The sequence below is a fragment of the Equus caballus genome, chromosome 26, assembly GCF_041296265.1.
Source record: "Equus caballus isolate H_3958 breed thoroughbred chromosome 26, TB-T2T, whole genome shotgun sequence".
In the NCBI taxonomy this organism is placed as follows: Eukaryota; Metazoa; Chordata; class Mammalia; order Perissodactyla; family Equidae; genus Equus; species Equus caballus.
Genome location: NC_091709.1, coordinates 15,307,284 through 15,321,254, shown reverse-complemented (window position 1 = coordinate 15,321,254; position 13,971 = coordinate 15,307,284). Strand labels below are relative to the sequence as shown.

General features: G+C 39.6%; 1 protein-coding gene across 1 annotated transcript in view; it reads right to left on the bottom strand.

Annotated features, from left to right (window-relative positions):
• Positions 1–13,971, bottom strand: part of GBE1 (1,4-alpha-glucan branching enzyme 1) — a 245,737-nt gene that overhangs the window by 24,412 nt on the left and 207,354 nt on the right. The window contains 2 exon segments of the mRNA NM_001081940.3: positions 6,349–6,479; positions 8,084–8,268. Coding sequence (NP_001075409.1) covers positions 6,349–6,479; positions 8,084–8,268 — 316 coding nt within the window.

Below are 13,971 nucleotides of genomic sequence, written 5' to 3'. Positions count from 1 at the left end.
GGATTCACGTATTCTTCACAAACCATACTTTCTGATTACTCCTCTTAATATTTCAACACTGTAACAGTTTGAAACACCATTTGGAAAGGGGGCTGCTATTACACTAGTATTTCCACTCCCACCTCAACAGCATGCTGACAAATAATTTTAAAACATTTGATTCTAGTGTTGTTTATGCTCTCAGAACAATAGATTCTGTGTAAACCAAAGACACCACCTTATAAATAAGCTATGAGGACTTAAACTTTAGTCCGAATATTATAGGGTAAACCTCAATTGACAGGATGTATCAGAGGAGTTTAACCATGGACATAGACCCATGAGACATTTATATTCTACTCCAGAATATGGAGAAATCACAATAATCATTTTACCATTTTTTTTCTTATGGAGGATAATGACAGGGGTCAAGAGGAAGAATTTCTGGGGAAGCATTTGTGGGGGGCGGTGGTGGGGTGCTGATGGAAGTTAGTGGATGAGAGAGAAGCTTGCCTGTGCCATGAATTCGTGTATAGTTTCTCATGCTCTCTCTTCCCCCATAACTGTATCAAAATCATTTTGCACATTTTGGGAATAAGTCATCATCCACAATGCCACTATTGCTCTCACCACAAACCACACATACACACAGGAACAGACAGAAAGAGGCAACACGGTTTAGTGGAAAGAACATGGGCTTTGCAATACACTGCTCGACCTTTATCAGTTGAGTGTTAGAAGGAGGCTAGGCAGTTACTGAAAGGCCTCAGTTTCCTGATCTGTCACAGGAAGCTAAGACAACCTACCTTAGAGGGCAGCCAGGAATATTAAACTAGATACTTAATAAAAATGGCTAGCAAACAGAGACCCTCAAAAGAGGTCCTGTAACACCCACACTGTCCCTTACATCACGCAGAATGTGGCATCATCATTTGCGTTATTCAAAATACATCAGAAGGGGCAGTCTGCCCTTGGGGGCTCAGCAGTTTTCCGTTTGAGTCAATGCTGATTTGATATGTTCCAAGTGAAGAGATGTGACAGAAGAAATACAATAACGATTCTGATAATATAAAGGGCATGTGTTTCTTTCTTTCTCTACAGCTAAACAATGTGAAGTCACAAGCAAATATAACACATCAAGAAAACGTATTTCATCTTCCTAAGCAAGACATGTGTAAGCTGCCTGCTTACTCGGGATGTTTAGGCCTCAGTCCGCATCACCACATTGCTGTCTACTGTATTAAAGAACGCTGGCCATTAGCACATGGAACAATGGCCATTGTTTCTTTTGGGAAGACAGTCACCACCTCTTCTCCACAGAGCTGACTGGAAGTTGACATCTTGCTATTTGATATACAGAATATACAGGTTCAAAAAACGGAACTGCTCAAGAATTCAGACATATTTCCTATTGCAGGTTTATATTTCATAGTGACAGAAGTTCAAATGACTTCTTTAGAAACTTTAAATTTGTTCTGGCACCAAATCCTGCTTCCCAGGGAATTAAAAATTTGATGAATTTCTTGACTTGATTAATACATCCAATTTTGCCACTGTGGGTTCTTCACAGTGAAAATCTGTATTCGATTCACTGGCTCAGTAGTTGGAAACACCAATGGCATAGAAGACTTTGGTAAAGTCAGAAAATACAGCATAGAAATCCTAATTTTTTCGTACCTTCTATATCTGAAATAATTCTATAATGCTGAGCTACATTGCCGTTTAAGGGACAAGAATAAAGTCAGAAAGATGAAAGGCCAAAAAGAAATGAGACTTGGAAAATGGTAAGGACAATAAAAAGAACTTTTATAGCTAAGCTTGGAACAACAAGAAGCTGAGAGAATAGGTTTATCTGGGGCTTCTGGAAGATGGTACAATCACAACAGATTAATAACACAAAATTGTTCCGCTCTAGTACGCTTTTATCTTCTCTATTAACAGGTTAGTGGCAAAAACAATATTTTTTTGTTTTAACGTTAAATTTGGGATTTTGGGTTAGACTTAACTGAATAAATAAAGAATATGGGAGATATGACATAATGCTAGTATACATAAAAAATATAAAGTTTTTATTTGATGCAAATGCAATATGAGCAGAAAATGTGATAGCTAATGTAACTTTACCTACGTGAAAGAGAACAGTATCAAGACAACGGGAGAAAATGGGGCACTCCACATCGTCCTTGCCAGACGTATCTGGAATAGCGTGCTGTTCGTTCTGGAGACACAACGTGAGAGGAATGTGGATATGCTGGGTGCATTTTGATAAGGGATGCGTGATGGGAAGAGGTCTGGAAAGTGTCACAGGAATCTATTACAGGAATTAGAGGTATTGGTCTGGCAGAGGGAAGACTAGGGTGGTGGTACTGTGAGGAGCATGTTAAATGCCTTCTGATTCAGACAGCTGGCATGAAGAACAGGCATTAGGCACCACGTACAGAACAAAGGCATTTACATTTAAGGCAATACTTTTACAAATTAAAAACTTTAAATTGCTTACCTTGTGAAATAGTGAGTTCCTAGGACTGGAAAGTGTTCTAAAGATGGTTAGCTATTATCTGTGTAGGAATTTATAGATGGGATTTCTACACTGAACTGGGTCATTGGTGTACAGAATATTGCAAAATCCAGAAAACTTTATAATTCCAAACTAGGAGTTAGGGCTGGCGGTATGAACATAAAGCTAATTAGAAGGCGTGGTTTAAGGTATGTTGGAAATGCTCTCAGGCTCCTCTCCCCTCAAAAAATAATCCTCATTATAAAATAATTATTCCATTAGATATCCAGTCCATTAGGTCTTGCATACTTCTGGTGTATTCAAAGAGACTTATTAAAATGCAAATGTCCTTAGAGGAAGCAATAACACAAGGGAATTAGTTACAGCTTGTTGACAGAAAGACATGAATGAGAAAGGCAGCACGAGTAAATGAGGTCCAAGTGGGCATAAGTCTGTAGAGGACAGAATCCTTGTAGTAAAAGAACCAACAATATTTCTTCAAGGTTCTCCTAGAGATCCAAGAGATGACTGAGGCTACCACTCTGACTTCTATGAAGAGGTGGCCCAGTGTTCCAAGGTGTCTATCATTACAACTTTTCGTGAGTACAGGTTCTGAAATGGGTCACTAATGTAAACCATCCTGTGTTTATGAAAATAGAGAATTTCTGTGTAATACGTGCCTAAGACATGTAAACAAACTGCTAAATTTCAGAAGACACAATGTGTGGCAAGGTTTATCAAAACCGAACTAGAATTTCATGTACGGTGTAACTTGGTATTACTAAATAAAATTAACTTTTGGGTGGGTTCCACTTAATAAAATATGCCATGTTATTATATATGTTTTTATTGACTAATATGTGTTAAAGTTACATAGGTTTCAGACAGGAGATTAATGTAGCCTGAGCCAAGATTTTTCTCCTAAACATCTTCATTGAAATTCCATGTATTTCCACTTGTCAATGATCCTAAATTAAACTAATATTTTCTCTTGCCCTGGCTGATTACTCCTCCTTGCTTCGCTAATGTCAGAAATAATATCACTGCCGTTCTTCCCATCGTTCAGAGTGAAACCATGTATTTTCTCTTCTGCACCCCATGTCCAAACAAATGCTGAGTTCTTTTACTACAAGAAAGGGCTTCATATACCTCTTTCTATCCAATGCCATTACTTTAGTTCGTGCCCTAATTATCTTTTGTGTGTACTGCAATTTCTCATAATTAATATCTGTACTTCCCACCTCTCTCCTCATGAGAGCTCTCTCACACATTGGGTACATGAGAACTTTTCCTAAAGCACACATTCTTACCAAGCAGCTCCCTCGCTCAAAAAACCTTCAACGACTCACTATGATACTACAGAAAAACGCCTAAACTCATTAATATGGCATTGAAATCTATTATGTGATTGCAATCTATCTTTACAGTTTTATCTCTTAGTAGTTCATTTTATGGTCATCGTTCTCCAATTAATCCATTGTACGGTCCACTATCTAAGGATATTCTATACTTTGCAACAGCTGGAATGGCCTTCCTCAATTCTTTCTCCTATAATTTTATCCATTTCTCAAGGTCCAGGCTTAACGATCTTTTTCTCCATCAATCAATCTCTCTCTCATCTAGGCTTAAAGGTCTTTTCCTTAATCAATCAATCAATCAATCTCTATCATTTATTTATTTACTTTTCTTTCACTTGTCCTCTGTTCCCCCATGGAACATTCCTGTCCCATCCCATCTATTGCATTACACCTTATATCCTCATTTGGTTTTATACATCTCTCCTCCCTCACTTAGAGTCAAAGACAGTGATTAACAAAGACTGCAACAGATCCCAAGTGTTCTGTAAATGTACTTTCCTTTGATTATGTTTTAATTTGATTATCATCAAAATTATATTTTGATTATATTACATTATCAGGAATAAATGATTTAGTCTAGGGGCATTACTTCAGCAGTTTGGAGCTGAGAAGGGTTGCATATGAGTTGCTACTCATCTAGCATTTGTTTGCGTGTCTTCATGGAGATGGAGAGAACATTTGCTTCCTGAACAGCACAGCTCTTTGGTGCAGAGAACCCCGTCACAGTAATTTTGCTCATCTGAGCATTCTCTGTGAACTGAGGCACGTTGGGGCCATTAGTCACAGCCACAGCCTCTGCTCTTCAGTGCTCTGTGGAACAGTGAGCTGCTGCGAGGGGAGAACGGAGGGAACCAGCTCTCACCACCCTCAACGTCACTGAGAGCACAGGGTAGTGGCAGATGCCACAGGCTACTTACTAGACAGCGCTGGCTCTTTCCTCCTCACTGCCAGACAAACACTGGGCAACCACTTCACCGAGGAGTCCACTTCCTGGAGACTCGGGGGTAATTCCTAATTAAGACACTTCTGGTGATAGCATTCTCCTTTCTACCAATTTCTCTGGGGATGTGTGACTGAATTCTGGTCAATGGAATACAAAAGGAAATTTGCTAAAGTGACTTCATTCTTGAAAAGAGACACAAGAAGTAAAATGTTTGCCTTGTGTTGTGTCTGAAGGTGACATTTGGAACCATGGCTGTTGTGTTGCAACTGTAACAGGTGCCAGCCCTTGGACACTGCCAGCCCTGGAAAGTTGAAAGCAGCAAGACAGAAGGAGCCAGGGACCTTGATGATATATTGTCACAGTACCAGGGTCACCCTACCTTGGGGCTTTTATTAGGTGGCAAAATACATTTTCCTTATTGTCTGAGCCAGTTGAACAGGGGGTTTCTCCTACTATAGCTAAGACACCCTGACAAAGAGGACCTTGTGTTGGCATCAGGCACGGGCTCAGGTGGCAGACATTAATCACTGTTAGGGCTTCAGGGGAGAAGCACATTATTTCTACTGCCTGCCTAAAAACTTGTGCTGGTTTGTTGCTAGGTCCTGCATCTGTCGCTCTTTCCATGGATCTGGTAAGCTGTAATCTCTTTAAACTACATAGCACGGTCCCTATTGTAACAATTATCAAACTTACAATTACTAATGTTTGCCTTCTTCACTGGTTTAAAAGCTCCATGAGGGCAGTGACTGCATCTGCCAGGAAAATTCCTGTATTTACAGCATCTAGCACAGGGCTGGCACACAGGCGTGCGATAAACAGGTGCTCAGTAAATATCAGTGAAATGCACAAATGAATTTACAGTCATGAATCACTTAATGACGAGGATAGGTCCTAAGAAATGCATTGTTAGGCGATTTCACCCTTGTTCAAACATCAGAGAGTGTACTTACACAAATCTAGATGGTATAGCCTCCTACACACCTAGGCTCTATGGTACTAATTCTCTGGGACCACTATCATACACGCAGTCTGTCAATGACTGAAATGTCATTTTGCAGCACATGACTGTGTAGAGAACATCAAAAACATTCTCCCTGCTATTTCCTTTGCTTATACCTTCCCTGCCCTGATTTCTGACCAATTCAGTCCTACAAAAGTGAGCTGTGTCCTGCATTTTAGGAGACAGGAGAGAGAAAAAGGAAGGAAACTATCTTTACAGCTACTGTCTGCCCTCTCAGTGCGGAGGGGAAAGGAGACAATTCTCAGACACAACTTACAAAATATTTTCGTAAAGAAAAACTGCAATCATCTCCTGTATTGCATATTGGATCAAAATATTATTTAAAAAATGTTCAGAATCCTACTTTTTAGAGCCAGAATGAAGTTTAGGATGAATTCAGTATAACCGAGCTGAGCAAAGATTTATCAACCAACTATTTCAAGTCCCTCATTTTTGAGATGAAGAAACTGAGAGCTACTGTCACGACACCAGCATTAGTCTTTCTTAGGCTCTATGATGGAATAAAAAGTTGAATGCAGACAGTCACAGTCATTGGCAACAAAAAGGATATTTCCCTGGCAATGTCGTTCCGACTCTGTAATTGGTGTAGCTCTTGCTTGGATGGAAGTTGAAAATAAAAAGAAGAGCTGCTCTCTCAAAAGCGATGACCTTATTGCCTTCATGCTTTTCACTCACAAATGCCTGCAAGAATTAACACATATATTATATTTAAATATAATATATTGCTGTTAGAAGTAAATTATTTACAAAAAAGTTGTTTTTGTTTATTAATAGCCTTGTTAGTTATTAAGCCAAAAATGAAAATGCCAGCACGTTACATTTTTGAATATGTTGCAATTCTGCCATATCAAACTCTAAGCCAAGAACAGTCTCAAAAACTGCTAAAAGAGTATGAAAATCTCACCAGCCACTTGCCAACTTCAAACTAAGCACAAAGCACTAGTGTTGTGGCTTAGGTTTTAAGTAAAAACATGGTACCTGTGGCTACAGACAAAGTGTTTGTGTGTATGTTTATGTACTTATAAGCGAATTTTCTTTAAGACTTTTCTTTTAGTCCCCAGATTAACGAGGTAAGGTACATAAAATTACTTTTCAAAATATAATGTAACATTGTTATCATATGAGAGTTCTGAAGTTGTAGTTATCTTAAAAACTTTACATAGTTGCACAACTTCGTCAGATACAAGGGCAACTTAAAGTCTTTTACTATATACATACATATGCCTAATCAAAGAGAAGGTCTGAAAAGACAAGATACCATCCACAAGCTCTCTTATTTGGTACACCATGTTTTATAGTGGGGGTGAGGAGCCTCTGCTGTTGGGCACCGCCCTCTGCCAGGCCCAGCGTTGAGAGGACTCACTTCCATGCACATCAGCATCACCACTCTTGGTAATTTTGAAATGTGAACCACGGCTCTGGCGTAAACAGCACGCCTTTTGGTATTCAACACTGTCCCTATTGAAAAGGAGCATCGTTTTGCTCCCTCTCCTGGAAATAGCATTACTAATAAATGTGATTAGGGCATTCGTGTCATGTAGCCAATCTTACTGAATATATAAGCACCTTTGTTCAACCATTAAAAAAAAAAAATCAGAGACAGAAAAGTAAAAACACATCAACAGCAATTTCAAACAACACCAGTAAAAAGCAAATGGATTATAAGTAACACATACTATATGCTAATTTTTGCAAGAGGAAAAAAAGAAGCCTGTATAAAATTTGCACCTGTTAATTACATTTTCTAAAACTTATTGAAAATGGACACGTTAATTCCAGAGGAGAGTCAGGCTCATGAAAAATACAAAACAGCATGCAGGTATAATGGCATCTATTGAAATGACAAGTTAGAGACCAGTAAAGGAAGGAAAAAAAGGAACAAAGAAATCTACATGTTGTCAAAGTCGTTTCTTTATGGCAGCATAATTATTTATATAAAGAAAAACAGTCAAAACAATTAAGATGTTTCCACAGCAATTTTCAAAATGGATTCCATGCAGAGCTTTTTGTCATTTATTTTAACCAAATGAAACAAAAATTACTAAATTTAAACAACAACAACAAGCTAACCAGGAAAGTAAGCAGGGCATTATGTTTAAGACTTTCATTATCTATTGGGGAGACTTCAGCGACATGTTTTGACAACCTGAAGTGTGTCACAGGGTACCACACGCTGAATAATAAAGTGATGTTTAAAAGATCTGCATACGGATTTACGTGGATTGCCATTCGAAGCATGTACAACATTGGTGACTAAAACATAACATTCAGAGGAAAGAGCTTACCTGGGGAGCGGAAAGCCAACCACATCTTTCTTCCAACTTATTCATATCCCTGTCAAAGTTATTTAGGAACTTGTAGCGAAGAAGGTCATCATCAGTTAAATGAAACTGCCTTCTGGCATAATGGTAGCTCTCATTATTCCCCTTTCTTGGGAAGTCTAGCCATTCCGGATGCCCAAATTCATTACCTGCATTAAAAACAAATATACCTCCCACTCAGTAATATTCACATTGCTTACTAAGATAACTCAATAATTATATGTTTTGAAGCCCTTAAAATCCAATTTAGGTTACAATTTACTACAGCTGTGCCCTGTAAATGATGTACAAACCTGGGTCAGAAACGGCACAGTCTAACACAAAGAGTACCGCCCACGTCTGGATCCAGGTCCGGTTTCAGCCTGGACACGTTTCTCCCCTATTGCATGCCTCATTCCCTCAGGCACAAACTGAGAACAGTTATCTCTGTCATCCTTGCTCCATCTCCGAAATAATCTCTGAAGTCTCTGAGTAATTTCCGAGATCTCTATTTCCGCAATCTCCGAAATCTGTACATTGCTTTACAATTTCCAAAGGCTTTGTGGTGTACATTATTTTTTCAACCTCAGAGGGACTCTGTATTATATCCATTTCATAGATGAGAACTCCAGAGCTCTGGGCAGTTAAGAGATTTGCCCAGCCTCACACAGAGAATAAATGGAAAGCAACCACTAAAATTCAGTTCTTTTGATTAAAATGCAAAAGTTTTAATGAAGTTCTTTCTACCTCATCACATTAGGCAAGTACATTTTAAACTTCAAGTGCTACAGAGACCCAAGTCATCACTCTCATTATTCATTTTCCCTATTTCTTTCTCAGATCTATGTGTTACCATTAGATGTGCATCTTTAATTTTAATTTGTGTCTGCGTGGGGGTGTGTGTGTATAGCTGGGACACTTGGTTGGGAATCCACTTAAATATTATTTCTCATTATAATGATGAGAACCAGAAACCCAATACACTTGAAAATAAAATAAAATAACACATACATATTCTTCATTCTGAAAATAAAATTTAAGTATTAGTCATCTAATAGATTGGCTCTTATTGTTTTCCCCAAGTTGGATTTCTCCTTTACAGCTTCTTCTTTTCTTCTAAAAGTTACATGCTACTTTCCAAAATTTACTTTCATTTACCACTTTAACACTAATTTTCTAAGCTACAAATTTCTCTTTTGAATTAGAAAGTACCAATACAGGAGGATCCTATTTTAAAGAAATGAGTAAATTAATATTCCAATAAATGAAAACTAATAAGCTAGGATGTAATTCAAAGTGATTTATCGTGGAGCTGCTTCAAACGGTAAACTCTGCTCAGAAGCGCTGCAATCATATTTAACTTTTCAGGGCCACAGTCATCAAAATAAAAATAACAGCCAAACAAATATGTCCATAGTAGTGTCATAAAAATCAAAACGTCTGCAAACATTTTGCTAAATTCTAATATTTCCATCTAAATAATATTTTTTATAATGTCGCCTGCTATGTGACAGAGGAGGGAACCAGATTTCTGACTCTGTGGGCCTTTATTTACTATGAAATGCCTTAAAGTGACAAGGGACCTCCCTCTGCTACACTTTGGAGTCCTGCCTGGGTCTCGAGCCTGATTCATATCAGTCCATGGTGCAGCCACGGCATAGCCTGTTCCATCATCCACTCAACTGGCAAAATGATGCGCCTCCAGAATTGTAGTGAAGCACGTTCTTTACCGATAATGAAGGTACTGCCAGCCGAGGGAAAACTACATGTCCAGGTACTAACGGGATTTCATCTAGTCGCGACCTTAAGGGAGACTAGAAACAGCATGAGGGAGCTAAAGTAGAGCAGCCTACAAACTGGATCCAGGCTTCCTATAGGCAAAACACTTTTATTTTGGTATAGCCATGGACCTCGGCATTGCCTCCAGGAATAAACACTTCCTTCAGCCTTTTCTGGGGGAGACTGCCACATCAGTGCCATCGTGATTATCACAGTAGAGGCAGTGGGAAATGCTTAATGTCTGCTTGCTATGTGCCAGGCAAATGCATATAGATTAACTCTTTCTACCTTCAACAAACCTGAAGTAGGTAATACTATGATGCAAATTTACAGGTAAGGAAACTGAGGCACAGAGAGTTATTAAGTAGCGGGGCCTATGAACCCAGACAGTCTGGTTCAGCACTCTGACTCTTAATTACTTCTCCACGGTATGGGTCTGGAGTAAATACCACGGAAACACAGTGCAAAGAAGGACCAGCCTCTCGTATGTGGACAGAGACTCCAGCTACTGGGATGACATGCTGATGCACTGGAGTGAGAAAGTGAGACGCACTGAGGAGTTCGGTGTAATCATAAAGTAGGGCTTGTGGTGAGAAGAGGTGCGGCAGGCAGGCGGAGGTGAGGTTAGGAAAGGCCTCATAGAATCTGGACCTTAGAATCCAGACAGCAGGGAACCAAAGGCTATTTCTAAGTAGGGAATGAAAAGTTCAAACGTGTTATTAACACGTCTCTGGTACAGCGTGGAGAAGAGACTGGATACTGGGGACAGCTGAACGGTAGGAGAGCTGTATGGAACCCAAAGTCTAAGGGAAGAGAAGGTGAGATGCAGCAGGAATGGAGAAAAGAAAGATCAATTCAAATGGCCTTTCTGGGGTGGAAACAATGGGACGTGATGACTGCCTGCTGAATGGAGGTTGGGAGGAAAGGGGAAGTGTGAATGCAATTTTGAAGTTTCGAGCTCAGGAGACGGAGTAGTGCCAGCACTAAGTGCGCTTGGGGAAAACGGTGACAGAACTGACAGAATGTGTATGGGGAGAAGATAATGAGTTCATTTTTTGGCATGCTAAATTTAAGACCTGAATGATATGCCAGCATCCATGGATTCAGAGTGACATTGATAAAAATAAAGTACTGAAATTCAGGAGAGAATTGGGGGTGAGGACCAACAGTAATTTGTAAGGACTCAGTGAGGGATGGTTGTTACAGCCACAGGAGGAAAAAGGGCCACGGGCAGCATCTCCAGGAACTGCAGGCAGAAAGAAGGCCGATCAGAGAAGACTGAGGAGGAACGGTCAGCAGACAAAGAGGGACATCAGAAGCAAATACAGAAGGCTAAGAAGAGTTTGAAGGAGGGTGGCCAGTGTCAAACGCTACCAGGAAAAAAACCAACTTGGTACACTCTCACCCTCTGGTGTAGGAATGAGTATGGAGCTGTGCTTTTCAATCTACAGCATGCTCCGAGGAAGCATCGAGATTCCAAGAAAGCTTGTTAAAAATGTTCATCCTCCAGCGATTCTGATTGGTTACCTTGGGGTGAGTCCCAGGCAGGAATCTACATTGTCATCAGCCTCCCTGTAACATTCTGAAAGGAGGTGGGCGAAAGCTACACCCTGAAGAATAACAGCGCAGAGACTGGAGAGTTCTTTAGGTCTAAGGACAGTTATACAAGATGATGCCCAGGAACACAGATTTCCAAGTCAGCAAGACTTGGGTTTTAATTCCAGCGAGGCCACTTAGAAGACTGGAAGGAGGTCAGTGAGCTCTTGGTACGGGGTCTGGAACCTGTAAGCTTTCAATGCCTAGCAGCTTTTATGTGACACATTTCCACTCATTACCGACGTTTTCCAGGAAGGAATGACATAAAGGGCCATAGACGAAAGTTATAATAAAGCTAGAATTTCTGGTGCCCATGATTCTGAGGCGGGAACTGAGCAGCCCCAGCCTGCAGCAGACGCAAGGCACAGGAAAGGGAGCTCTTCAGCTCCTCTTCACTTAGGGTTCATGGTGCAATGCTATTCCTTTCCTTAAGTGCAGAAATTCTACACAGACTCATTTATTCACATATTTACTCAGACAAACACATTTCCCTAAGCCAAGTATTAATGTCCTTTGAATTATCTGCTATTTTACATCTTAAAATGCAGGACTGAATGTGAAAATAATTTTGCTACAAGACATCCAGATTGATAGGGTAAGTCAGGTTGCTGTGTTAGGAGCTCCCTCTCTGCTCTCTTCCTTCATTATTCCTACATGTTCATCCTGCAAAAACTCTGAACAAGCTCTCAGGGGTTATTTTATACACACACACACACATATTAACTACAGATTACATACATACTATAGTATATATATGCTATATGCTGTATATATATTTGGCTATATATATAGTATGTATTTTTATAGTATATATAGGATATAATTAATTACATTCCACTTAAAATTAACATTTTAGGAACCTTCTAAAACTAGAGCTCAGCTCTGGCTGGAACACTACTGGCACTTGAGGATCTCCTCATCCCCTAACTTCTTCTCAGCCTTTTTTTTTTCTTTCTGCTGTTTCTCCCCAAATCACCCCAGTATATAGTTGTATATTTTAGTTGCGGGTCCCTCTAGTTGTAGTATGTGGGACGCCACCTCAACGTGGCCTGGTGAGTGGTGCCATGTCAGCTCCCAGGATCCGAACCAGAGAAACCCTGGGCTGCCGTAGCGGAGCACGTGAACTCAACCACGGGGCCGGCCCCTCAGCATTCTTGAAAACGTTACTTCAGGTGACAATTCCTGTTGCTTGCCGTCTTTTCCTCAGGTAGACTAATGAGGCGAAAACACATTCTTCTCCACTGTATAGTTTAGCTTCTCTCTTAATGTCCCTCCTTGGAAGTATGGTTTTCATCAGTACAGAACTGAACGGTGTTTTTGACCAAAACTATTGGGGGCAGCATTGACCTATCTCATAATCTGGTTAAAAGCTAAGTGCCTGCTCCCCAGAAACACACATGCACTCTCACAGGACGCAGCCCCAAGGATTCAGAGACGCCGCTCAAAACCGATCCCACGTGAAATTACATTATCATCATTTATTTCTTACAGTCTAGCATGAAAATTCACACCCTTATAATCTATAGCATAAATAAGGATTAAAGAGTAGCACTATTACAATTAAATGAGGAAAGGCATGAAAATTATTTAGAAGAGTACAAGACAGACAATATACAGCTCAATAAATATTATCTACTATTATTAGTGTTATATTTTTCTTTTAGTTGTTATTTTTAATATACAAGTAATATACTGATAAATACATTGCTTTTTAAAATTACAATTAAATACACACACAATATCTGAAATCTTACTAAATAACCACCTGCTATGGTCTGAATGTTAGTATCGCCCCAAATTCATATACTGCAATCCTACTCCTCAATGCAATGGTATGATGAGGTAGGGCTTGGTCATGAGGGTGGAGCCCTTATGAATGGGACTGTTGCTCTTATAAGACTCCCCTTCCACTACGTGAGGACACAACCAGAAGTCTAAGAACCAGAAGAGGGCCCTCATTCAACCATCCTGCCACCCTGATCTCGGACTTCCAGCCTCCAGAAACCATGAGAAATAAATTTCTGTTGTTTATAAGCTACCACGTCTGTGGTATTTCGTTAGCAGTCCAGTGGACTCAGACACCACTGTTTCCCTCTCGGTAAAGATTTTATTTATATCTATAGCTATAGCTATATATCTACATCTCTAGATTTCTATCTATATCCATATAGACATTCATTCATCTGTTTATCACTTACCCACCTACATCTTCTTTTTGAACAAAGACAGACTTATATGCTGTTTTGAATTTTAATATAAGCACTTTCCATGTCAAGAAGTACACCTCTCCATGATGCTATTCCACTATGTGCATATGACGCAAGTTCATTTAACCATTCTCCTCCTACCTTAGTTATTTTGGCTTTTTCTAACATTTTAGTATTATAAAAAATGATCAGTCTTATAAATGTATCTCTGTACACTTGTCTGATATTTCTCTAACACAAGCTGAGTAAGTACAACAGCTGCTCAGAAGGTAAAAAGCAGACATGACTTTA